Raw genomic sequence first — 25,614 nt, 5'->3', positions numbered from 1 at the left:
AGTACCCTTTACCCTATGATGGCAGCCCTGCATTCAGTCATAGGTAAATAGGGCTAAATACCTACTTACTGCGTGGCTATTCCTGGAACTGTAGTAGGGTGGGTCTTTTAAACATCTTTTTAAAGTTTTTATCTGAAATCTTGTTATGAGCTAAGGGGCTCAATAAAATGTGAGGCTAGAACCTCGAATATCTGAAAACCTCTGGTGATACATTTCTGTGGCAATGAAACCTAGTGAAAGGAGCCCTTATGCAGCTTTGCCCAGGCTGCTAGTTTCTTGTCTAATACCCAATTATTTAATTTTGTAAAGAAAGCAAAAAATATGTTCAACCAAACAGCAGATCTTCATCAGAAAAACATGAGTTTGGAAAGAAAGGCTAAACACCCAAACAGTTGGTTACCTTTACAATGAACTGCCTGCCCCTAGGCTTTTACTTTCATTTCATTTATCCTTCCCTTTAATACATGACAGTGACTGTATGCTGGTATCCATGTTGAGGCTGCTATTACCTGTGTGTGCCCTAACCACACCCATTGCGCTAGATACTTTCTTAGTGTTCTGTCTTGACAATTTCCCTGCGAATAGTAAGTAACAAGTATCTACCCAATTACAGCAATACTAAATATCTGATATCTTTGGATAGTGCCCCAGATTGGGGATTTATAGCAATTAATTAGGCTCAAACATAAAAACCTAATAAATACAACGATCAAGTATAATTTATGTTATACAAATCGTATCGTAGGCCTGGCTACCCAAGAAATATTTGCTTTATCTACCAATTGGTTGTTTTCTTTAAGGTTATATAAAAGTTATTCCCAGTTATTGCATAAAAGTTTAACCCTTTACGTGTGGGCAGATTCCACCAGAATGAGATCCTTCATAGTTTACATGCAACCCAGGAAAGATTAAATCTTTGCATCAAGGGTTAAAAGCCATTAATCTGAGCATAAATTATACAGGTCTCATGTAGGACATATTTATCCTGCATACCAGTACCCAATGTATACATGTAACGCAGATCTGAACAGGCACGTAACATACTCCCACGGCCAAAGCACACAAATCATGGGCTGCAAACCCGAACTGCCCAAGGGCACAATAAAACTCCAATATGTGTGAAGAAACATAATATACAAGAGCATAAAAAGACTGTATCTCTGTATAATAAGGGATTCCAATGTGAATGTTATAACACAGCATAGCCCCATTTAATATTTTATCATTTTAAGCACATCACTGCATTTTAAGGAGATAATCATGTCACTTATTTTTATTGATGCCAATGAGACCTGATTGAATACATAATATGCAGGGCCCCTTTAATAAATGCGTCAAAGGGGCATTTGTCCAGGACTCGTGATTGGGAGCCCACTGTGACTGTGGCTGTATTACTTCTCTACATCACTGCTTATCTCTCTCATCCTGTGAGTCTATAATGTGACTTTCTGTGTCCCCAGCTGCCTGTGGGCCATTCCCCTGAGGCCAAGGATCACATTTGCATTTTGTGGCCAAAATTCATGACAGGTGGATTCCATTAAAGACAGCCTGAAAGGCAAGGATCTGGCTCCCCATATGCGATAGGTCTAAGGGCTGGGATGGGCTGATTGCTAGTTCTTGTGGGTTACTAGCCCACAGCTAGCCCTTGTTTAGCAATACACTCATAAATATGCGCTTCCAATACTTGCAAGGGATTTATTTTGCTGTGTTGTTTGTTCTACTTGAATGGATTGCCTAAATCAGTGCTGTCCAACTGGCGGCCCGCGACCCCCCTCTGTGTGGCCCCCCACCTGTCTGGCTGCTTTGATGGCTTACCTTTGAGTAAGCATTAAATGGTATCAGTACTGAGATTAACTGCCCCCCTGCATGGTTATAACCTCAGATTCAGGCTGTAATCCCTCTGTATTGTTTAAAAATGTAATCCCCTGTGTTTTTCACACCTTTTAATACCTGCATTGTTCACCCCCTGCAGTGTTCACACCTCAGGCTCAGCCTGTAATCACCCACATTGTTCACTTTTTCACACCTCAGACATAGGTACTGTAGGCAGAGTATGGCACATACAGCCAGCATAGGGCAGGTAGAGTATGGCACACACAGGCAGCATAGGTCAGGGAGGGTATGGCACACACAGGAAGGGTAGGGCAGGCAGAGTATGGCACACACAGGCAGGGTAGGGCATGCAGAGTATGGCACACACAGGCAGGGTAGGGCAGGCAGAGTATGGCACACAGAGGCAGCATAGAGAAGGCAGAGTATGGCACACACAGGCAGGGTAGGACAGGCAGAGTATGGCACACACAGGCAGGGTAGGGCAGGCAGAGTATGGCACACAGAGGCAGCATAGAGAAGGCAGAGTATGGCACACACAGGCAGGGTAGGGCAGGCAGAGTATGGCACACACATGCAGGGTAGGACAGGCAGAGTATGGCACACACAGGCAGGGTAGGACAGGCAGAGTATGGCACACAGAGGCAGCATAGAGAAGGCAGAGTATGGCACACACAGGCAGGGTAGGGTAGGCAGAGTATGGCACACAGTCAGGGTAGGGCAGGCAGAGTATGGCACACACAGGCAAAGTAGGGCAGGCAGAGTATGGCACACACAGGCAGCATAGAGAAGGCAGAGTATGGCACACACAGGCAGGGTAGGACAGGCAGAGTATGGCACACACAGACAGCATAGGACAGGCAGAGTGCTGCCTGTGTGTGCCATACTCTGCCTGCCTTATGCTGCCTGTGGGAGGTGAACCTGGCAGGGGTTTGTTGTGGGAGTTTGTTAGCAGTTGGAAATAGCCATTAAATGGTCCCTAAGGTGTGTAATTATGTACTGGGGGTTGCTCTGCTATCCACAGGGGAGGAGGAGGCATATGGAATTTGTGCTACCACCATTGTGATAAAATAGGTGTGGTTTGAAGTGGGTGTGGTTTCAAAAAGGGGAGTGGTCAAAACTGGCTTCCATTAGCGGCCCTCCACCATGTATGCTAGAGAAATTCCGGCCCTCGGCACCGTAGAAGTTGGACAGCACTGGCCTAAATGAACTGGTTTGTATTACAAATAAAATAGAGTTTTAGACAGTCTGGGTTAGACATTTTGCCTGCCTAAAACCTCTCACAACATCTGCAGATTTCTGGTTGTGATGGTGGTGTGGCTGGAGCCAGAGGGTTGAAGACTTTGTTGCTCTGTTAGAACTGGAGCTAGTTCAGCTTAGCCAATACACAGGCAAGAGTTTAGACATGGGAAGAATGGGAATAGGCATAGGGAAGCATAGCTACGGGCAGAGCTGGGTTAGCAGCAAAAGACAACAGAATTACACCAAGGAACTTGAGTAGAGACCTAGTAACAGGCAAAGGAAGGAATTAGAGGCAGATATTGTATCCTGCAGTAGCAGCAAGAGGATGCCTGACTCCATCAGGGGTTGTACCACCTTTAAATCTCTATACAGTGAGTCACTTTCATATTACACTTATCTGCAACAATATATCTAAATCTAGAAGTGCGCTGACAGTGACGCCTTACCCAATATATGTCTTTTGATGATGCCTGTTCCCCCTTATACGCATGCAAAGCTTCTCTTCTTGTAAAGTACTGATTATTAGACCTCCTTAGTGAGGGGGTACAGCTTCTGGTGGCACGCTGCTGCGTGGGTTCTTCTGTGACTTTATGTGGCTCACTGTGCGCGCTTGCATGGGACCCCACAGCAACATAGACGCCAAGGTTGCTTTGCCAATAATTAGTGCCTGTCTATGGCTTCTTACAACAACCCCCTCTGGCATTTGCCAGAAACAACAGTTTGCCAGTCTGGGCCTGAAACCAAACGGTCCAGTTCTGCCAATTTTTATCTGCCTGAACCCCAGTATATGAGAGGAGGAAGGTATGGTATATGGCATGAAAGCATGGTTCTTATTTTCACATTGCTGTGGGTAGTGGTTCCATCACTGACCCCAAGCAGGGAGGTGGATGTCACTTAAAGGTTGGCGTCTGCAGCATTTTTTGCTATGAGTGGGAAAATGATGTGGGGTATCTCCACTATTGGCAAAGGTTATATTGCATGGCACCTTTGGGTGTAAGGGTAGGGGTAGGGTGGTTATACCGGGTATCTACACTTTTGGAGAGGAGTAGGGGAGTTGTGCAGGGATGGCCCTGTAGAGGGTTAGGATAGGTTATGCAATGTGCCCCTTCAGTGAGGGCAGAGGGTGAATTTCATTTTCACTTTATATTGCAATTGTCAGTCTTTTAAATACCTTTACATGATCATTGTTTTGCCTGTGATGCACTGCAATCTGGCTCGCAGTCAGCACCAGGGAGATGATTTCCAGCCTTGTGGGATATCTGTAAATTGGTTTTTGGTTATTCAAATGTCTGCTTTCATTAAATAACTGTCAGGCAACAACCACCATAAGGATTTGCTGTTGATTTTATGAAGGCATCGTGTAGCCATTCTGCAGTTTTGGCCAGTATTTATTTAGAACTGATCATTTTCACCATCAAGTCATTCATCTCACAGACTATTTATAATGCTGGTCCCGTTGGACAAGGTCAAGGTTTGTGTTGCATTGTGAGTAACCGAACAGAAGAAAGATCTAAAATTGCTTGATATCTAGATGGCATTTGGTAATGGGAGTTTAACGTAGGCATGCACTGAACCCTTCTTTTTTGGGTTTGGCTGAATCCTCAAATCCTTGGGTATGGCTACGGCTGCATTGTGACCCGAATCCTTGCGACAAGGTGGAAATTGCTGATGTGTGAGGTGGTTCACATGAACCCCATTAAATAGGTTTTGGCTCTTCGATTCAGCCAAATTATGATAAAAATGGCTGGGATTAGGCTGAATCCAGTTTAAAGCGTCCTAGTGTGATGTTGATTTTAGTGCTATCTATATTCCCTTAATCATAAATTCATAACTAAGATATTCTTCTAATGCATTCTGTATAATTGTAGGTTGAATGGTAACTGGGACCAGGGGTTGAAAGGTGTGTGAAATACTGTGCAACGCAGCCTGGAGAGTAGAAAGTGCCGTTCTACTGTTCTTACAGCTGGCAGATGGGAGCGGTGCCGAGGGTGCCCATGTGCACAGGCAAGAGCGCCAGCTAATCCTCTCAGATAGCCATGGCCACCAAACACATTGGCCTCCTGCTGTGATGCAGCTGGGCCCAGCTGCCCGTGTCTCTGATGCCAGTTATTACCATCCCCACAGTATCCCATGCTGATGTGTAGCTTCCTGCCTCCCCGGGGGGACACTCATTTTTACAGAGCAGCCAAGCATTCTTTATTAGAATGACTGAACGAGAGGCCATTCCTGCCCCTCAATAATATCTCCATTTGCTGAGCCTCCAGCACTCACGCTCCAGACGTTCTCCTTTATTCTTATTTGACAGTGACCCAATACCTATCCAGGCACATTTACTCAAATGTACCAACCCTTGGTCTTTGAATGAACAAATACAATATTATGTAACCCCCCTCCCCTTAGTTTTATTCAGTAGGGCTGAGCGACATCAGAAGGGCCAACTGGGAAATGGATGGTCTTGCTGAAGCTACATAGTATGCATAGTTTTTATTTCATTATATGTATTTCATTATTTGCCAGTCATTACCAACCTATGGGCTGCAGCTTAGGGCAAAAAGGACATACACTATAAGGCCAAAAGTATCCATACGCCTGCCTGTCCAACATTGCATAACAACTAATATGGAGTTCTGATTACTTCATATTTTCCTGAGAGCACCCAAAGTGATCAAATTGCTACATAGTTGCATATGGTTGAAAAAAGACCAGAGACCATCAAGTTCAACCCTTCCAAGTAAACCCAGCACACACAACCTATACTGACCTATCTATACCAACACATGCATAAACCATATATACAACCATTTATACTAACTGTAGATATTAGTATCACAATAGCCTTGGATACTATGCTTGTTCAAGAACTCATCCAGGCCCCTCTTAAAGGCATGTACCACGGGCCTAGCAGGCAAGCCATGGTCACACCAGGCTGTGAATTTTGCCGCCTACAGCTCTTGCCCTTCTTCAGCTGATTTACTAATATACATGCTAAATTGCGCCAGTGCGGTTGCCTAAAGCAACCAGTCAGCAATGGGTTTTGCTCCACCTGCTACAAGTTGGAGAATGAAGGCAAATACAGCAGGAACCCCATTTTGTGTTTTTCAAGGACCAGAAAAAAATGGTGAAAAATCGATGAAAATTTAAAGTTTGGGAAGTGTGTTATAAGCATTTACAGATAGAAGGACAAAAGTCAATTTTCTTTACAATAGGGCCAAAATCAGATCAGCCATAATTGACCCAACATGTGGGTGACCAAATGGCCACTCTTACTGGGAGTGTACCAGTGGGTGTCATCAGAGATACAGCTCGCACCTCCCCACTTTCCCTCTTGTCAGTCGTACACAAGTGTCTCATACCTGAGTAGCATGGTACTAAAGTAAAGATGTGCCGCATAGGCCCCCTGTATATAAACCAGATAGGGGCTTCTGGGGGGTTCCCAATACACAGGTTCTACAAATGTTACTGCCCCTGCCACAACAGGGATTGGCTTTCCTTCAGGCCCATCTGGTACAAGTCTTACCAGTGTCAGATAAACTGTCTGTTTCCTTTTTGTACCATAATTATGTGTCCTGTGACTACACAATGGGGTATATTTATTGTGCTGTGTAAAAATTGGAGTAAAATATTACCGGTGATGTTGCTCATAGCAGCCAATCAGATGTTTTGCTTTAATTTTCTAACTGTTGAAATCTAATTGCTGATTGGTTGCCCTGGACCGGTGATGCTTCCCTCCACTTTTTACACGGCATGATAAATATACCCCAAAGAGATAAAACGGAAACAGACAAGGAACCAGCAAATGCATGTTCACTCTTTCCCTTATAGTGAGCTGGTGCAACAGGACTCCAGCTGCGTCCCACTCACTACAGCCTCCGGGCCTTTCAAAGGAGGCAAAGCACAGATATGGAAGGTGCAAGGTATAACGACACTTTCATTAAGGCAATGTTTCAGGGCTTATGTGCTTCTTCTGGTACAATGAGACAGACATGGAATGGTCACCTGTTCTTTTTCGCTGAAGAAGCACATGAGCCCCAAAAGTTTACGCACTGCCTTAATAAAATCTGTTCTGTGCCCTTCCATGGCTGTTGCCTAACTTCCATCTTGTACAGTATGCACCCATGGGGTATGACTCAGGCAAGCAATATGGCTGCTCCTCCCTTGTACTAATGCAACTGAGAGGAAATGCCATTGTACTTTATTCACGTGATCTGTTGAAACCTTCTGCCCTGGCTCCTTTAACGACAATTAATGATAATATACTATATACATTTACAAGTATGTGCAGGCAACTAGTGGAGTGTCAGGCAATACGTGGGCTGTGTGATGTGCAGTGTGAAACAGTGGCTCTAACCTACCTGAAAGGAGCGTATCGTGAGGCATAGCAATGTCATTTAATAGTTTTATTTTTATATTGCAAGTAAGCACTATGGCATCTCCATCTTGTATTAATAAGTAGATACACTGCAATAAAAAGAGGCAATATATCCCTTATTCCTTGCATGTGACCTCTGCAGGCCTGGATTGGGATTCCATATAGGCCCTGGCATTTCAAGTACACAGAAGCCCAAACAGACTCATTGGCCCAATAAATAATGAGTGTCTATGGCATCTTACAGCAGCCCCTCTGGCATTTGCCACAATACATAGATTGCCAGTCCGGGCCTGGACCCCTCCCTCCCTTTAAATGAGCGCAGTTCTAGCCTTTCTGGCAGCTCAGGGGTTAAGCAGCCTATTTGCTTTCGTAATCTCCCATTGTATCCGCTCCTTAATGTGAATGTGGATGCTGCTGTTTTGTAGGGTGAAGGACGGCCCAGTATGAAGCAGCTGGCTCAGCAAATAGCAGATGATGAGCTGAACCTGAAGGAGCAGCCGAGACAATATTTGAAGAGAATCCTGGAGGAAAATGGCCACAAGAAGGAAATAGAGAGGAAAATCCTGAATTATCTGAACTACAACAGCAACCACCTGTCCATGTTTGCAAGGCCTGGAATGATTTAGTCCCTGTGACGTTCTACAGTACATCACCCAATGCTTTATACCTGAGCCTGCACTGCACATGCTGTCCTGTAGGGGGCCACTGAGCCACCAAAACAACACCAATACATTCATTTCATGCAAAATTGTTTTTTCCTTTTTATTTTATTCATTTACAATAAAATGTTATTTTGTCCTGCATGGAGATGACCTGTTAATATAACAGTCATGGTGTAGCTAGTGAATTGCACTTTTGTGTTTTTAAAGTTTTTGGTGGGATGGTTACACCACAAGGGACACCATAACAAATAGGAAAATGTAAGGTTAAGTCATTACTTTTATTTGCTGACTGATTTAATGCATCTCTTCATTAGAAGACATATATGGAACTGAAGTAAAAAAACTGGAACACCCTTTATATATCTCATGTCTTTGTCTACATTGTGTTCTTCATTGTACCGTGTGTTTGCCCTCATTTGCCCCATTTGCTAAATCACTGGTTCTGAACCTTTTTCTTGTGGGACTAAATTATCAGTAAATGAGTTTTGCAAGTTGAATGCTGGTTTAGAACTTGAGTTCACGCTCCTGGTACATCCCAGGTTAGGGCTGGAGCTGATATTACAAATGAACTCCAAACATATTTGCTAGAAAATGTGCAACCCGTCCCCCACTTCCTCATTGTTCCATAGATCACAACCCTCAGGCCCTCGACACTACTGGGCTTCCCAGCAACTGCAGGGTCTGCTTCCTCTGTAGTTACACTCCTGCTCAGTGACATTTCTGTGCACTTCATTTGAGGGGGTAAGGTGACTGGGTAAAAAAGGTTTAAATATGGGTGACTCACAAAAAAATTGTTCATATATCTGTTGTACCTCCCCTGGACCAATTCCTATCTGCCCCAATACAAGCTCCCATCTCAGTTCCCCACTGCCCCATTGCCTGGAGCACTGTCTGGCTGATAACAAAAGGTGGCAACCAGGCCTGGACTGAGGTTCAAAACAGGCCCTGGCATTTCAAGTACACAGAGGCCCAAAAGCCCCTCACAGGCCCAATAAATAGTGACTGCCTATGGAATCTTACAGCAGCCCCTCTGGCATTTGCCAGAATCCACAGATTGCCAGTCTGGGCCTGGTGGCAACCCTGTTAAGAGGCCATGTAGCTCATTCTAATTACTATTTTCTGCTTTAGGAAAAAAGTGCACAATATTAAAGGGGATCATAGCGATTCACCCTAAAAACATGAGAAGTCATACTTGGCTCCCAACCCACATGTTAATAATTTAAGGGAAAATGTATGATAGTAAAGTTCCTGTGCCGTATAGGAGAGAAAGAGGGAGCTTCCTGTAGATGGCGGAGGAGCACATAGAGCGAGAGTCACTTACCTTCCTAAATAAGGCAGAGCAGATGGAGTATCCCGCTAATCAGTGGGGGGCTTCCCTGTAACATGTTAGCGTTTGCTTACTCACTAATGCAGGTACATGTACTGACACTGTGTGCATCTGATTGTGTTGCCATAGTGTGGCCTCCGATGTTGCAGGTAGTCTCTTGCTTTATGACTTTCCCTGCCGTTGCTGTTTTTATCTTTGTTGAAGGGAAGGATTTTTTGCTCAGTATTTCTGTTGTTGGAGAAAGACAAAAATGCCAGGTAATTACAGACTGGGGGGGGGGGGGGGGGCAGAATTGCTGAGCGTGTAGAAAGGCATCAATGTGCAATACAGAGAAATCAATAAACCCACAGGTCTGGGTAAAGGGCATCACAGGAGCCATCAGGGGAGCTGCACTGCTGTCTGCCATCTCTGATCCCCAGGGCAGTGCCACTTAGGCACAATAGATACAGCAAGGCACGGAGGCCTTTTTGTCACCAACCTAGTGACACCACTCAAAGGGAGCAATTAGCTATTGCTGAATGTACCAGCCTGTGCTCATTGGTTGCTTATTTAGGATAGGAAACTCCACTTAAATCGGAATCCACCTGTATTACAAGTATACTGTACATCCGATTAACAGACCTGTAGCACGCAATGCATTGTGGGAATTGGAATCTTGGGGTGCAGCAGAGCTGGTTTCTTTTACATTGTTTTAAGAGTGGGAAGTGGCACTGCAGGAAGGGATAAACAAACACTGCTTTTAATTGCAATTACATTTACAAAGAAGTTTACACAGAAGTTTACAAGAGAAGCTGTACACTCAGCACCCAAATTCACCCGCTAAACACCAAGCACCCAAATTCACCCGCTAAACACCAAGCACCCTAATTTACCCACTACACATCCAGCACCCTTATTCACCTGCTAAATACCCAGCATTTAGCATTTATCCCCAGCAGATATTGCACTGCTATTCCAAGCATCACTATGACTGCCCGGGGATGTGGGAGCTGTAATTCAGCAACAGGAAATCAGGCTGAACATCTCAGGGTTAAGTATTTTTCCACTCAGACTAAGGGGTTGCCCATAGGGTTGCCATTTGGCCAGTATTTTACCAACCTGGCTGGTAAAAATGATGCTTGATCTCCAATGTATTAAAAGGAGAGAAAAATAAATATAACGGAAGGGCGTTTTGTTCCAGAAAAGGTGGCAACCCACTTGTCCAGGGCCCCATCTTACCAATTTTTGGCCCTCCCTCCTGTACCCAGAATATAGCAGAGAGCTGCCAGGAGTCAGCTATGCAGGGCAGGTACAGTTCATGCCATAGCCCCATGATGAATGAGGATATGGAATGATTTGCTTTGTGAGTATCCCGGAGAGGAGGGGAAGGCAAGGTAACCATATGCACAGAGATGCTGATTTCCTTGCCGGCTGCCTGAGAGCTCAAGTGCTGATAAGGTTGGATAAAGTGTACATTGCTTAGGGGAGAATGGGGTGGGGGGAGCGTAGGCCTAACCTGCAGCTGTATGCTAATGGGAGAAATCCACTGCCTTCATCATTAAACAAGGAGGCACTGGGAGCACACATCACTGAGCAAACACAGAGTGCTGAGCAGGCACTGCACTCCAATAGCGCCCATGTACAAACAGCCGGGCAGCAGAACAAGAGCCACAGATCAGGTCACCAGCAGAAAGTGTGTCTCTATGTGGCCCCTTCTGAACTGCCATTGTTCCATCTCCCATTTCCATAGTGACTGAGAGCAAGTAAGGGATCTAAACTGGGAAACCTGGGCAACCTGTCCTTTCCATAAGAATAATAGGCACTTTGACACCCCCCCAACCAGCCCTGCTGCTGCTGTACATAGTGATTATCCTGCCTACTATAAGGATATTGTCCTGCCTGCTGCCCCCTCAGTCACTGGGCAATAACTCCTGCCCAGGATTGCGCTATCATTCCTGTATCATTACTGGCATTATCTGCCTTGGGGGGTAGCTTGGCACTCGCCTTGCTTTCAGCTGCTGCTGGATCTGCTTTGGCACAGTACAAACACACTGGAGAGAATTAACATTAGGAACCAGATATACAGTACAAATATTATATCTGTTCTTTATTCTATTATAGAGCAAGTTTTAGTTCATCCCATGATAGAACCCTTTTCCTTAAATCACTGATTAGCTAAAGGGAGCCCTGTATAGCAGCACCCTCGGCTACAAGGCATCACTCACAATACACACAAACATATATATATTGTATACAGAAAATATATATCTGTTATAATTCTATGGGAGGGCTGTTTTGGGTAACCTGGCATTGGATTTTTGGGCTACTTTCAAATGTGGTTTTCAAAGTGCTGGAAAGAATCCCATGTGCCATTACTCTGAAAGGTTTTATAGAAGGATAAAGTGAGGGAACCTGCTGAACTGCACCCAGGCGCTGTGCCCCTTGAGACATGCATGCCAGCAGATAATGTGAGCTCCTGGTATCTAAATGTCATGAATATGTCACAGAATCCCATTTTTTTATTGGGCCCTTACTCACCATAGTTTAAAGCCACAGATCATTATAACATGGAACTTTCCAAAATATTTTTCATCATTAAATCCCCCTTCTTTTCTTTGCCCTCCAAACCTTGACTTTATTTAGTCTCAGAATGAGGTATCCCCCCCCCCCCCCCCAAGCAGCTTCCTTTCTCTCGCTCCTTCATTCCTTCCTATTATGGATGTAATTATTTAACGGGAGATCCATACCAGCTTTATGCTAATGGGCAGAACAAAGGGTGGGGGTCTGGGGAGGGGTGGAAGGTGAATAGAAGGAGAATTGAAAGGAGGGAGGAAGCTTTTGGGTGAAAGTGCAAGGGGGAGACTATGTTTGGGGATGATTGTGTGAGGCTATGTGTGGGTGTGTCACACTCCAGTCTTTATATACAGTACATTCATTTGTAGAAGAAAAATCAGCACAACTCTCCATGATTTTTTACCCACAGAGCAGAAGTTGTTCCCAGAATTCCTAACTGTACCCACCAGGCAGGAACTGGGATTCAAGTCTAATCCCCCATGGAGAGAGGTAACCTCTCCGAAATGCCTTTCCGCCCGCAAAAAAGTGAATTGCCAATGGAAAAGCAAATGCGTCACTACGTTTTTCCAAAGTCGCGCAAAGTTTTCTCCTGCAGGCAACTTCCCGCAACTTCAGAAAAGGAAGAGACGCTTATGCCTTTCCACCAGCGAATCACTTTGTTGTGGGTAGAAAGGCATTTCTGAGAGATTAGTTACCTGCCCTAGCAGAGATTTACCTCCATGGGGCATTAGTCTAAAATAGGCCCTGGCATTTTAAGTACACAAAGGCCCAAACAGCCCCCCCCCCAGCCCAATAAATAGTGAGTGTCTATGGAATCTTACAGCAGCCCCTCTGGCATTTGCCAGAACCCACAGATTGCCATTGTGGGCCTGATGCTTTGTTAGGCCTCTCATGGGCACGTACCTTTCAGCTGCACTCAGTTTGACTGGCACAACACAGAACACTTGTAGTCACATTTCTAGTAACCCTGCTTTCTAGTGACCAGTTTGTGTTGTACTACTTGACAGTGAAACTTTGATACCTTTATTAAGTTACCTCCCACCCCCCCCCCCATGGCCTTGTGTGGAACAGCTCCAAATCAGTGGCAAATGTGAAATTCTGTTTGGCCGAAATATGGTGACATTATTTAGGGACCCCAATGAGCCTCCTGTTCCCCTACAGACCCCAGCAGTGTGTATAAAGGTGCCCATACAGGGCAGCTTATCTGCCCATGTACCCCCGACAGGCCTACCCTACCGATACCTGCGCTAAAATGCCCAGATCTCTGTCAGGTTTGATTTTCTTGTCAGATCAGGGACCACATTGGCTCGTTGATGTGGTCCTTGGTCTGATGGCCCATATACCCCCAGTTTTTATTCAATTGTTTGGCCCTAGGGCCACCTGATCAAATTAGTCTGATATTGCCCACCTTAGCTGGGCATATAATAATAGATAATCTATATTGTCATTGTCACTAAAAACGAGATCCATTTGTTTGGTCACCAAATGAGTGTATCTTACCATGCATGGCCACCTTAGTGTGCCTGTGTGTATCTGTATACATGACGCTTGTGTCTGTTCACATATGATGTGTGTGTGTTGGCTGCTATATACTATATTGTGGAGGGGTTTGGGATTACAGATGGCTGTGATTGATGTAGCTCTAGGCTGGAACGCATGTCACCATATTGCTCCCGATAGCTGGGGGCACTAAAGCCTACAGCTGCTGCAGAGATGCTTAGAGTCACACCTGCCAATCACTCTTGTGTTCCAGTCAAACAGTGGCTGCAGCTGCCAGATCTGTGTGCCCACAGGCTTTGCTTTAGCTGAGGCAAAACTGCCTATACAGTGTCCATTACTGCCAGTAGCACTGACACCGAGATACACTGACTGTACATGGGTCACTTTGGGGTTTTGGGTGAATTCACAGGGAACCAGAGAGGCCTTCAAGCTGCACTCTGGGAATGATGCCCTGTTGTTATTAACATCTGAGTACTGTAAGTATTGGAAGTGACAGAGGCCCTGATTAACCCTGTATGCCAGCTCTCTGATACACAAAATGGCTATGAGCTGTAGGTCAGTAACAGCAGGGGGGCCTGGGCCCCAGTACAAAGGTATTCCTTCCCATACCAGGAATGAAAGTGCTGAGTGTTTGGGCAGGAGAGAAGGAAATAGTTACATTGTCAGCACTGATTGTATATGTGTGTAGGGGTATCTGTGGGATGTCAGGCCAGGCTGCTGCTGCTACTTTGTGGCATGTTCCCCAGACAGACACAACAATCGCTAATTCCTTCAAACACAAAAGCCTCACTTCCCCCGGCACTGGGGTCAAACACTACACAAACAAGCCATTCTCTGGCAGCAGCCTGACAATAGGGCCCGGCATCTCCGAGAGGCAGCACACTTCTCTGCCACAATCAGGGATAAGACAAAGGCCACAAGGAGAATCGGCCTCCAGCTTGTTATTGATCACAACGGAAAGATGCGGCAGGGCAGACAAAAAGATAGGACAGCTGTCAGGCTCATCCAGAATAATGCTCCGCATTCAGCAAGCTGCGCAGCGCAGTCACAATGCTCCATGGAACCGGGTCAAATTGCTCTGCTGCCACTTCTCTCCCCTCATTTGCCAAACACTGACTTCCATAATAATAGGTAATAGCCGGGATGAGAGAATCGCACAGGCTGCTGCTGCACTTGGCCGGGGTGGGGGTGCCTCTGGCTCCTGTTATCATTTTCATTATCTACAATTCAATTGCGCCCCAAGTACTGGGCCTGTCGCCTCTTCTATTGATTACGGGCCCAGTGCCCTGTACTTGTGATGCCTTAATTCCTACCCAGAAGGGGGATCCTTAAAGGGCCCCCAGCACCACAGGGAAGGGCTTTTGGGGTGAAAAGGCTGATATCAGCGCAAATGACATTTAGCAATGGGGGTTTCTAGGAGTTGTAGTTTAAAAACAGTTGGTGGGTTGTAGGTTGGATTTGGATATGCATGAAAAGCGAATTTTTGTTTACTTTAGAAAAACATATGGCCGCAGGGGAATTATCTGCTTAATTATGTTTAGTCCTGTGCGGGGGAAGTGCCATACTGCTTTACAGAGTATAAAATAGCACCAGTAGCCCCTATTGAAACTGTTACAGCGCCCCTTAGTGGCAAAACTGACTCATTGACAAAAGTACTACCTACTGTACATGAATTTGGAGAATGCCGAGCAATATGGCACATCGCACTTGTATATACAGTCTAATATATAGTAAAGTAACATATATAACTACACACACTATACATCATACTGTGTTGCCTTGTTAGGGACTATCAGTGGGAGGTGAAGGTGATTTAGAACCGTTACTATTATTTAGCATGGAGGGGTTGCTAGGAATTCCAACACAAACCCAACACTCGGACACCAGAGGACTCTGCGCTAATATCCTTATATATAACATTAGGGGCGCTATCATTACTTATATAAAAGCCCCTATTATTAACTGCGCTCCAGGTATCACCAATGAGATCACTGAGGAGGGCCTATGGGGATTATGTATCCTCAACTGTAAATAACAGGAATATATAAAGTCTCTGAGGCGCAGCGGACAGGTTGTTCGAGGAATTTGTGTATAATATGAGATTGATCCATATGCAGTACTGGGGCAGACTTTCCCTTACTAGATCTGATTGTATGCTTTATTGTTGTTCCCCTAGAAGCTGTGCCTCGGAAGCTGTGAGCTTGGAATTACAAGAGTATGAATCACCTGCATAGTACATAGTACATCAGGAAGGATCCAGCGCTTTAACTTTCTGCGCCTCTCATCCCTTCTCATCCCAAGCGCTGCAGCCGCCATCCCGCCTTCCTCAACCTATACACTATACTGCCCTCCTCATCCTATACACTATACTGCCCTCCTCACCCTATACACTATACTGCCCTCCTCACCCTATACACTATACTGCCCTCCTCACCCTATACACTATACTGCCCTCCTCACCCTATACACTATACTGCCCTCCTCACCCTATACACTATACTGCCCTCCTCACCCTATACACTATACTGCCCTCCTCACCCTATACACTATACTGCCCTCCTCACCCTATACACTATACTGCCCTCCTCACCCTATACACTATACTGCCCTCCTCATCCTGCCCTTACATCTGAGTCGCATCCCTGCGGGCAGGACACTACTCCCCCTCACTAATCAGCCCCCCGCCTGAGCGTCGGTACCAAGACTGGGACAGGGGGTCCGTGATAGAATCGACCCAAAGTCCAAGCACAAGGAGTGACACGGGAGGGGGCGGACCCTGTCCCACAGCAATGGAACCGTCACACACACGCTGCTGATTAACAAGCCGATGGGCTTGTGACTGTCACTTGGGCCAGGGGGGGGGGGGAGATATTTGAGGCTGCTGTTGGTTTGGGAGGGAGGGCAGCCATTTCGGCCTGACCCCCCCCCTCCCCTTATTCCAGGCACGTGTCTCCCAAACTAACAGATTGGCCCCAATCCCCTCTCAATAGCGAGAGGTTAATTCCCTCGCCCGAGGTGAAAGGGCAAAGGCTCAGACGCACAGACACAGTTGTATGTACTCACAGACACGCACATTTATACCCCCCCCCCCTTCATTCATTGCTACTCTCCTAGCGTCTCCCCGCTGCCTGCCCTGTGTATGTAACAAAGCCCGCAGCGCTGCCCCCCCCCCCCCCCATACACTTTCTATGGAAATTGGCTGAATTACTTCCATTGCTGTGTGGATACAAAATGACATAGCGATGTGTGCGCAGTAAAACTAAGTACTGAGGCGCCTGTGCGGGGCAATGTATATGTAATCGCAGCAGGTTAATACAAATTTCCCACAGAGCCGCCCGTGTGGCCTGACTGACCCGCTACTGGTTATTAACTATTTATTTATTAAGCAGGGAAGAATATTTTATTCAGCGAGTTCCTATGCTCCATGCTCAGCATTCCTTGCGCTGCGTTTAGAGCACAGAGAGGGGACATGAAGCAAAACAATACATAAGTGCCAAAAGTTGGCGCAAATGGGGCATCTCGGAGAAAGACAAAAAGCAGTTATATGAGGGGGAGACACCAGAGAGTCCGGGGGCCTGTACTTTGCAACAAGCAGCAAACTGCCCCCCCGGGATGGAGATATGGTACTGCCCCCCCCCCGGGATGGAGATATGGTACCGGCACAGAGCAGCGCCAATCACAGGAGGGGAATGGGATTCCTCAGTGGGGACAGAAGCTGTTACTGTGTCAGTGCAGTCATCCACCTCCCCTCCCTCCGCAGCCCGGCTCTGCCTTTGTGTGATTAGAATTAGGGAAGGAGCCCCCCCCCCCCCCATTGTCATGCTGATGGTCAGAGCCCCGGGGCCCCAGGGAGCAGGCCCGGCACGTGTGCCATTGAGGGTGGGGGGGGGGGGGCGTGTGCCTTTAGCCTGAGGGGGGGGAAGGAGGGGGCTCAGGTACATCTGCCGGCTGCACACTCGGCCCCGCCCTGCCCTCCCACTGATTGGCTGCTCCGGTGACAGTTCTGTCAGTCCCCACATATAAGAGGCGAGCCGGCCGGAGTGAGAGGAAAGAGAGAAAGCCGTGCAGCTGCAGCACCTCGGACAGTGCAGGAGAGCGGGAGGCACAGCAGCACCTCGGACAGTGCCAGACAGCCGCCTATTAACTATTAACTCCCCACACTCCCTGAGACTCTCCTTCGCACCAACATGCCTAAAGGGTTTCTGGTGAAACGCAGCAGGAAGTCCCCGCCGGTGTCCTACCGGGTGCGGGAAGAAGAAGAGCCCCGCGGGGAGTCGCTCCCGGGATGGATGCTCTTAGCTACAATGTGCCCGACCGGTGGGGCCCCGCCGCCCTGCAGCCCAGACAGAGCCACCCAGGCCCCATGCTGCAGCAGCCCCCGGCCGCCCCCCGCCGGTCAGTTCGGGAACCCCGACACAGTGCAGCAGGCTCTGTACAGCCCGACCCGCCCGGTGAGCAGGGAGCAGCGGGAAAGGAAATACCTGGGATCCCCGGTGTCTGCGGAGTCCTTTCCGGGCCTGGGCACCTCCAGCGAAGCGCTACTCTACCCTCCCACAGGCACTGCCAATGGGCATCACGGACTGGCACTGCTGCCCCCGGTCTCTTCCTCCTCTTCAGTCAGCCGAAGCCAAGGCAAGAGGCCGGCCCCGGAGCCCGACAGCAAGCCCGCCGCTATGCCCGGCACTGGCCCAGGGGCCACAAGCAGCTCGGCCCCCAGCAAGCCCCCTGCGGCCAAGAAAACCAAAGCCATCCGCAAACTGACCTTTGAAGACGAGGTGACCACATCCCCGGTGCTGGGTCTGAAAATCAAGGAAGGACCGGTGGAGCCCCCCCGCCCCAGGGCAGCCAGCTCCGGGCCCCGACCCCTGGGGGAGTTCATCTGCCAACTGTGCAAGGAGGAGTACAGCGACCCCTTCTCCCTGGCGCAGCACAAATGCTCCAGAATCGTGAGGGTCGAGTACCGCTGCCCAGAGTGCCACAAGGTGTTCAGCTGCCCGGCCAACTTGGCATCGCACCGCCGCTGGCACAAGCCCCGACCCCCAGTCGCCTCCACAGCCCAAGCCAAGGAGGAGCCACTGAGTGACCGGGACACCCCCAGCCCAGGGGCCTCCGAGTCCGGCTCAGAAGATGGGCTGTACGAGTGCCCCCGGTGTGCCCGCAAGTTCCGCCGCCAGGCTTATCTGAGGAAGCACCTGCTGTCGCACCAAGCAGCCAAGGAGCCGGAGGAGCCCGGTGTCATGATGTTCCCGGGGGAGGAGCAGCGAGCCAAGAGCCCCCCCAGCCTGAATGCCCAGGAGTGCCACCCGTGCCCGGTGTGTGGGGAAACATTCCCGGGGAAGAGCAGCCAGGAGCGCCACATCCGCCTCCTCCACTCCTCCCAGCTGTACCCCTGCAAGTACTGCCCCGCCACCTTCTACAGCTCCCCCGGCCTGACCCGCCACATCAACAAGTGCCACCCCTCCGAGAACCGGCAGGTCATCCTGCTCCAAGTGCCGGTGCGCCCGGCCTGCTGACTTTGTGGGGACTTGTTCCAAGGAGAAATGTAGGGGTGTGCCCACCCCTCCCCCACATGGACCTGACGGGGGCCCCAAAATGAGAATATTGCACCAATTGTAAGTGCCGGGGGGCTGCAGCATATTGCGGGGCAGTGTGTTGTCTCTCTCAGGCACTTATGGAATCAGATACTTTGGGCCAATGGGCACAGAGGTCACAAGGTGCCCCTAAAGGGCCAATAAAACGGACCATCTTGCACTAATGGGGCGAGGGAAGTGCCGCTAGCCATGCCTGCTGCCCCCCCCCGGTGCCCACCCAACCCCCACACAGGTTTCCAACAAGCCCCCGCTGTGGCTACGGGACTCGCATGCCTGACTAGTACTGTGCCTTCCCGGTGCATCCAATGCCCACAGGGCACTGCCACCTGCCAAATCAGCGACCACAGCAGCCATAGGCCCAAGTGCATTACATTGTGGTTATTGTGCTTTAAAGCGACCCAGAGTTATCCGAGTAACCCCTCAGTGCCCAGGGAGCCCGCTATGCCCAAGTCATGCCCATGGGCACTGAGGGGAGACGGAATGGGAAGGGAGAGCACTTTCTGCTTTATTTATTGTGTTGATAATATTCTCTGTGTCCGTGCTAAATGCCTGTGCCGCCCATAGGTGGGCAAGGATTCTACAGTAAGTTATGTATGTTGTCCCATTGGCCTCATAGAGACAGCGCTGAGCCATAGCGGGGATAGTGCTGCTGCCTGTGAGAGCTCAGATGGGGCAACGCTTTAGGGTGGGGGAGGGGTGGGCAAGCCATATGCTCACTGTACTTTTTAAAAATGTCAGATCGCAGGGTTTGTCATGTAATTGATGTGCTTAACCCCTAAAATGCTGGAGGGAGCTGCGGTAATTCGCAGAGAAGCCCCTGCCCAATCTGGCTGCGTTTAACCCGTCACTGCCATTTGGGAGAGCCCTTCTAGCAGCAGTTTATGTCGCCTGTGCTTTTGTAGCCTTTCCTCTTGTCTTGATATAAATGTGCTTTCTAGCCTAAGGGGTTAATGTTCTGCCTTGATGCCCCCCGGCCTGCACACAACTATACCATTAGCTTTATACACTGGCCGGGGGGCTGCTCAGCTCTGTCTTTCTCTCTTCTCAGCCCCAGCTGTGGATTTTGGGGGGGAGGAGGAGACTTTACTTTAGTCTTAGCCACAAATGCCTTGAAGTCATTATTGTCTCTTTAATAACTCTGGAGTAAGCTGTAGCGACTGCCTAGTCCCCCCCAGTGTAGGGACCCACAATCCGTCCCAATACAGGGATCCTGGCTACATTAAATCAACTTTTTGTCACGTGTTTTGTCCCCCCCCCCCCCTCTAAAATATCTTTCTGTATGCCCCCCCCCCATGCGTTTACTATCCAAAATGTATATGTTGATTTTATGATTAATTATGTTTATTTATTTTTATTTATTTATGAGAATGATGAAGATATGACTTTTATTCGATCTCTTTCATTGCCTAGATTTATAAATATATATATTTTGCCATGACTTCTCACTGTGGATTTCAGCCTTTTCTTTGCTTTAATACAACTGAATGATGAGAGAATGTAGATCTGGGCACATTCCGGACCTTGAGGGCAGCCAGCGCTCCGACCTTATTATAGCTCTTATGTCTAGAGAAATCTCTTTTGTACACAACATTATTTTCCTAACTGTAATAGGCATTTATAGAGTGCTTCAATAGAACTGTTCTACTGTGTAACGATTTGCTATTCAAATAAAATTATTTTCCAATTCAAATCATTACTGGCTGTTTCCGCTATTTTCTTATTTGGGGAGTCAAAGGGACTGGAAGAGTTCGGGGTCACTGGGGAGTTTTTCATAACGATACTACCACTGAGTTACTTAGAATAATTATACCTTTCTATAACTACAGTTTCGTGCAACAGAAATGAGACCGACTAAATCGCTGCAGTGAATTCTGCACCGCGCGTCTGTGCTTTAATTTAGCCTCTCCTTCTGTAAATAAGTAATGTGCTTCAACTCAGCACCAAGCAGGGGAGAGTACATTTTATATTAATACATAAAGGTGTCATTTTACATTTTTAACCCTTGAATTTTCGTTTTTTTAAAACATAATTTTGCCATAAATAGTATTTTGGGGGGTTAAAATAAACGCACTTTCCACACACAAAAGGTACTCTGTGGATATGATTGCGCCAAGGATATTCCACTGTTACTGATTTATATAGAAGGCAAATAAATAAATTATACGAAAATAACATAATCATCTTATTTATAATACTAATTAATAATAACAACACATAGTTATTATAACGAATTAACGTTTTTTTATAGGAAATAAGAGAAATCAGAACGACAGATTTTGGAAGAGACTTCTATTTCCACTGCTAAGGAGGGGACATAACAGTTTGTATATAGTTATTTTTCGGAATATTTAGACATTTTTATTTAGAAATAATTTTAATGTTTACAAAATATGTTTACAAGGTGTCATATGTTACATTTTCACTCATTTGGAGTCTGAAATCAACCAATAGTTAATTAAAAAGTCAGTGCAAATTGGGGTGCAGAGAGTAAAGCAGGTAAGTACCCCAGTGCACACACCAAATGCTACACACAGATAAGTGGGAAAGATGCTGCCAGAGGCTGGAACCTGTAGTTCCTAAACAGTTGAAGGGGATCCTGGTAATCATTATATTTATATCTGCCATAACCCACTTAAGTTAAATTCAAGTGCAAAGAAATTAAAAGCTACTCATAAAGCAGAAGTGCTCATTTTTTTTGGGGGGGGGGGGGTTTCTTTTCAAGCCAACAGGTATTTTTCAGAAATGCCAACTAACCCCCATGTCATTAGGATGATGAAGATCAATTTGGGGCATTTGTATTTCATGTAATCATTTAATTAGAAGACAAAGGGCAGGATTATTATTTGCCTAATGACAGGGGGTCAGCTGACATGATTTTTACACAGGAAATGTACACTTGGCATTATAAATGCCCCCAAAGTCTGTGGTAGAACCACCTTTCCCTGCCAGCCACAGGGGCACAGTTATGAATGAGATCCCTGCCCCACTCAGACTCCTACAGTACTAAGTACAAAAAATGAACCTGTAAATGTTGGGCTTTCTATTTGTAACCCCCTGTACCAGCCCAGGGCACTGCAGAACTTATACCCAAGAGCTTACAGTCTCTCCATATGCTCTGGGCTGAGCTAAGAGATCCACTCGCAATATACAGAATGGAAAGTGAGGAAAGTTCTGCCAAATGGAAATGTAAAGCAACCAAGTAAAGGGCAATTACTGACCTACAGCTTATCTGCAGCCCATCCATGTGGAAACAAACACCTGTGATGCATTCTGCTCCCTCATCCCTTTATAGCTGCCCTATATGAGCACAGACATATTCTGCTGAATACACGGATTTCTAAGTAGCCATAAAAAAGCAGCAGGGGATTCCTTATGTGGCCAGCAAAGGGGACAAAGTGGCATTCCGCATTTACATACATTAGGGAGAAGGCAATTATACAGATAAGGGTAGAAAATAACTTAATACTAAATCCCTGTGCTTTATTTTCATGCATGTTTCCAGCAGTTCTTTACATATGGATGCAGCATTAATTAGGGTTACCTGATCACTTGAAAATCCTGGGACACATCTAGAAAATCCAGCTAGAAAGGCGACTGAATTTAACTGCAATCAGTGCAGCGTGCAACATGGGCTGATTCTAAGCCTTTAGTCTGGGTTTAGTTACCCTTTCTGGTGCTCACACTGACAGCCATTAAGAGAAATGATACATTTCTGGTAAAGAGACATCACATAAGAACAATGCTCCTCCGTGGGACTTCTACTCCCAAAATCCTTATCTGTTTCCACATTCCAGCAGAATGGCAAATGCTGCTACAAGGCACCCAGCCATGCCAAACTGTACATGAAAGCCTTATCATTTCACTCTTTAAAGGGGAACTAGCATTGAGACATAAGTCTATTATAAGCTTTATCTCATGACAAGACACTCTAAATACAAGCAACTAAAAATTCTGTATGTTTCCCTGCTTAGCAATCTGTTATCTTATTCCTAACCTATGGGTCAGGAGCCAGGGGCATTTCTGCCATGAAGGTGAGAACTTTGTCTCAGGCGGCAGCTCCCCACAAGTTATCAGGGATGGCAAAAAGCTGCTCCTAGTAACTTTAAAAGCCAAATATCTGGTTATTAAATCAGAAATTTTTTCTTTTCTAGTGCAGACAGCAATTGTACTCTATGCACTAGCAATGTGCCCCCCCCCCCCCCAACGGCACTGCAAAGTTAAGAGGGGGGGTGGCATGATGAAAACAGCATCAGGGAAGCACAAGAATCACCTCTGTCAGGAGCTAAATTTGGCCCCCGTGCTGGTTAGGGTGGGACTGCTTAGCCTCATCCAATATAGTGACAAAGGTACTAATACAAAGCTGCATCATTTATTCAGAACCAGTGGTGTAACTATAGAGGAAGCAGGAACATGGGGAATACTCCATCTACAGCCACTCTACTGCTGAACATTTGCAGGGGGGCACACACACAATCTGACACAGGGGGAGGTGAGGTTTTTGTGCATGCTGGGCCCCTCCCAAAATTTAGGACCACTTGAAAAAAACAGTCAGATCTAAGCAAAAGGAGTAGTGACCAATGATTTGTCCAGCAACACTGACTAGTATGCCACAAGCCTGCATGCAGGGAGCTGGACTGCAGAGCTAGGGAAGAGCAAAGCTGGCAATAAACATAAACAACACTTGTGGGGAGGTTGCAAACAGGGTCCTTCCACACTGGGCTAACTGTGCCAATTGATTTATTTGGCACCATACAATCAGATCACATTACAGACCCACAGATCAACATCTGGAGAGGTTTTGGCCAGCCATTGGGAGGGCCCCATACACAGGCCAATATGCCAATTGCACTTTAAAGGAGAAAGAAATCTACTAATGCAGTTCCTTCCCAATAGATTTGCCACAATAGTGAAAGCTAAAACCCAATTTATTCTGCAGAAAGCTTTACCATACCAGAGGTAACAGCCCTAGAAGCTCCTTGTGTTTGTTTAAGATAGTAGCTGCCATTTTAGTTGGTCTCAGTAACTTCCATGCTGCAGCTTTGGCTGCTGGTAGCTCAGATTACAGCAGAGAGGGGAGGGGGATATTGGAGCAAGCCATGCTTTGGAGGATTTTTCTGAGAGAAGGAAGTCAGATACCAAAGAACACGTGTACACAAAAGAAAAGAAATCCTGTGTTTCTTATGACAGAGGAGAAATTAGAGAAGCGGAGGGCACTCTAGGCTAAGATATACTTGCCCTTAAATAATCTTACCAAATAGAAAATAAATATAGGTGCTAAGGTTTCAAACTCCCCCCAACAGAGGATTAAATACACAGAAATGAACCGCATATAAACTGTGCACACTGTGTAAGGTTATTGTCTCAAAACAATTCTGCAGTCATAAAATATACACACAATATCCCCCAGTGAACAAACAAATACATACATACATACACCCAGCAATAAATAGAAAAAAGAAGGCGGCAGATACTCTGGATGAGAAAATGCCCCAACGTTTCGGCTCAAATGCCTTTGTCTGATAAAGCTTACTTAGTTTTTACCTTTCCTTCTCATTTAACTTGATCATGCCCAAATATAATATAGATGGTGAAATTATTGCCGATCTAAGGGTTTAATTGCCTTCTATGGAGCATATATTTTATTATTTGATCTAGCTTTTGGGCTGAAAAGTGCTAGCACTGCTGCAATCCAGAATTTCCCATTCAAGCCAATGGCAGAGGGCAGAGGCCATTTCCATGGCTGTACTTAAGACTTCTACCCACCCACTTCCCTTGCTGATTGGCCCATGCTCACGTGCCAGTCATAGAAGAGAGAGGAACCTCACCTTTAGCTCCCCCACCGGATTTAGCCACAAGTGACTGGCGATGGATGGGGGGAATATTTTATTTTAGCTGTATTTTTTGCCCTGTCAATATAAGAATTGGCCCTTGGGCAACTTTAGCTGCTATAAGCTGTGGGTAAAAGCTGGGAATTGTAGTTTAACAATTAGTATCTAGTAGCTACACTACTACACTAACTGATCTCTTAAATTCTGCATCCTAAATCTACCCTGGTTCAATAGATTCATTGCCAGCAGCCCAGGCTCCCCCCCCTCTTACCTTGGTGGAGGGAAAGCCCAATCTGGGGCTGGGCAGGACAGTGGGCATTACTGGGCACATTCAGAACAGCGTGTGTATCAGACTGAATCCTACATAATAGGATTTGTAATTCTGTGTCATAAAATAAATATTTGGGGATAACGTACTTATGATATTACAAGCCTTACTTTTGGTTAAATACTCAATATACTTATATACACTCAATTATTATTAATGAATCTCAGCATCATAATAGTAACCTACAGAGTGACCTCTTGGCCATTTCAATGCAAACATAATTAGCTGCATGAATAATTAGGTCTGTTGCTATACAATTCCCTTGTCTACGGAAACCCTATTTACATACATTGCAAGATCACTCACTGGGTAATTGCTGCTGGGCCCACACTGCATTCCTTTACACACTGACACTGCAGCAAAGGGCAAACGCCTCCACTAGCT

The 25,614-nt window shown here is 46.5% G+C and overlaps 2 protein-coding genes across 2 annotated transcripts in view; both read left to right on the top strand.

The window, feature by feature from the left end:
• The window catches only part of cfap61 (cilia and flagella associated protein 61), a 142,063-nt gene extending 133,819 nt beyond the window's left edge, over positions 1-8,244 (top strand). The window contains 1 exon segment of the mRNA NM_001079044.1: positions 7,867-8,244. Coding sequence (NP_001072512.1) covers positions 7,867-8,067 — 201 coding nt within the window. The 3' untranslated portion in view covers positions 8,068-8,244.
• Positions 8,245-17,540: 9,296 nt separating this feature from the next.
• insm1 (insulinoma associated 1) lies at positions 17,541-20,767 on the top strand. Its single transcript, NM_001083358.1, is given in 1 exon segment — positions 17,541-20,767. A coding segment is annotated over 1 exon segment (1,326 nt). The 5' UTR covers positions 17,541-17,670; the 3' UTR covers positions 18,997-20,767.
• Positions 20,768-25,614: the final 4,847 nt, after the last annotated feature.

The sequence above is a fragment of the Xenopus tropicalis genome, chromosome 5, assembly GCF_000004195.4.
Source record: "Xenopus tropicalis strain Nigerian chromosome 5, UCB_Xtro_10.0, whole genome shotgun sequence".
NCBI lineage: Eukaryota > Metazoa > Chordata > Amphibia > Anura > Pipidae > Xenopus > Xenopus tropicalis.
The sequence above is the reverse complement of the archived record's forward strand: the minus strand, read 5'-3'. Positions and strand labels throughout refer to the sequence as shown.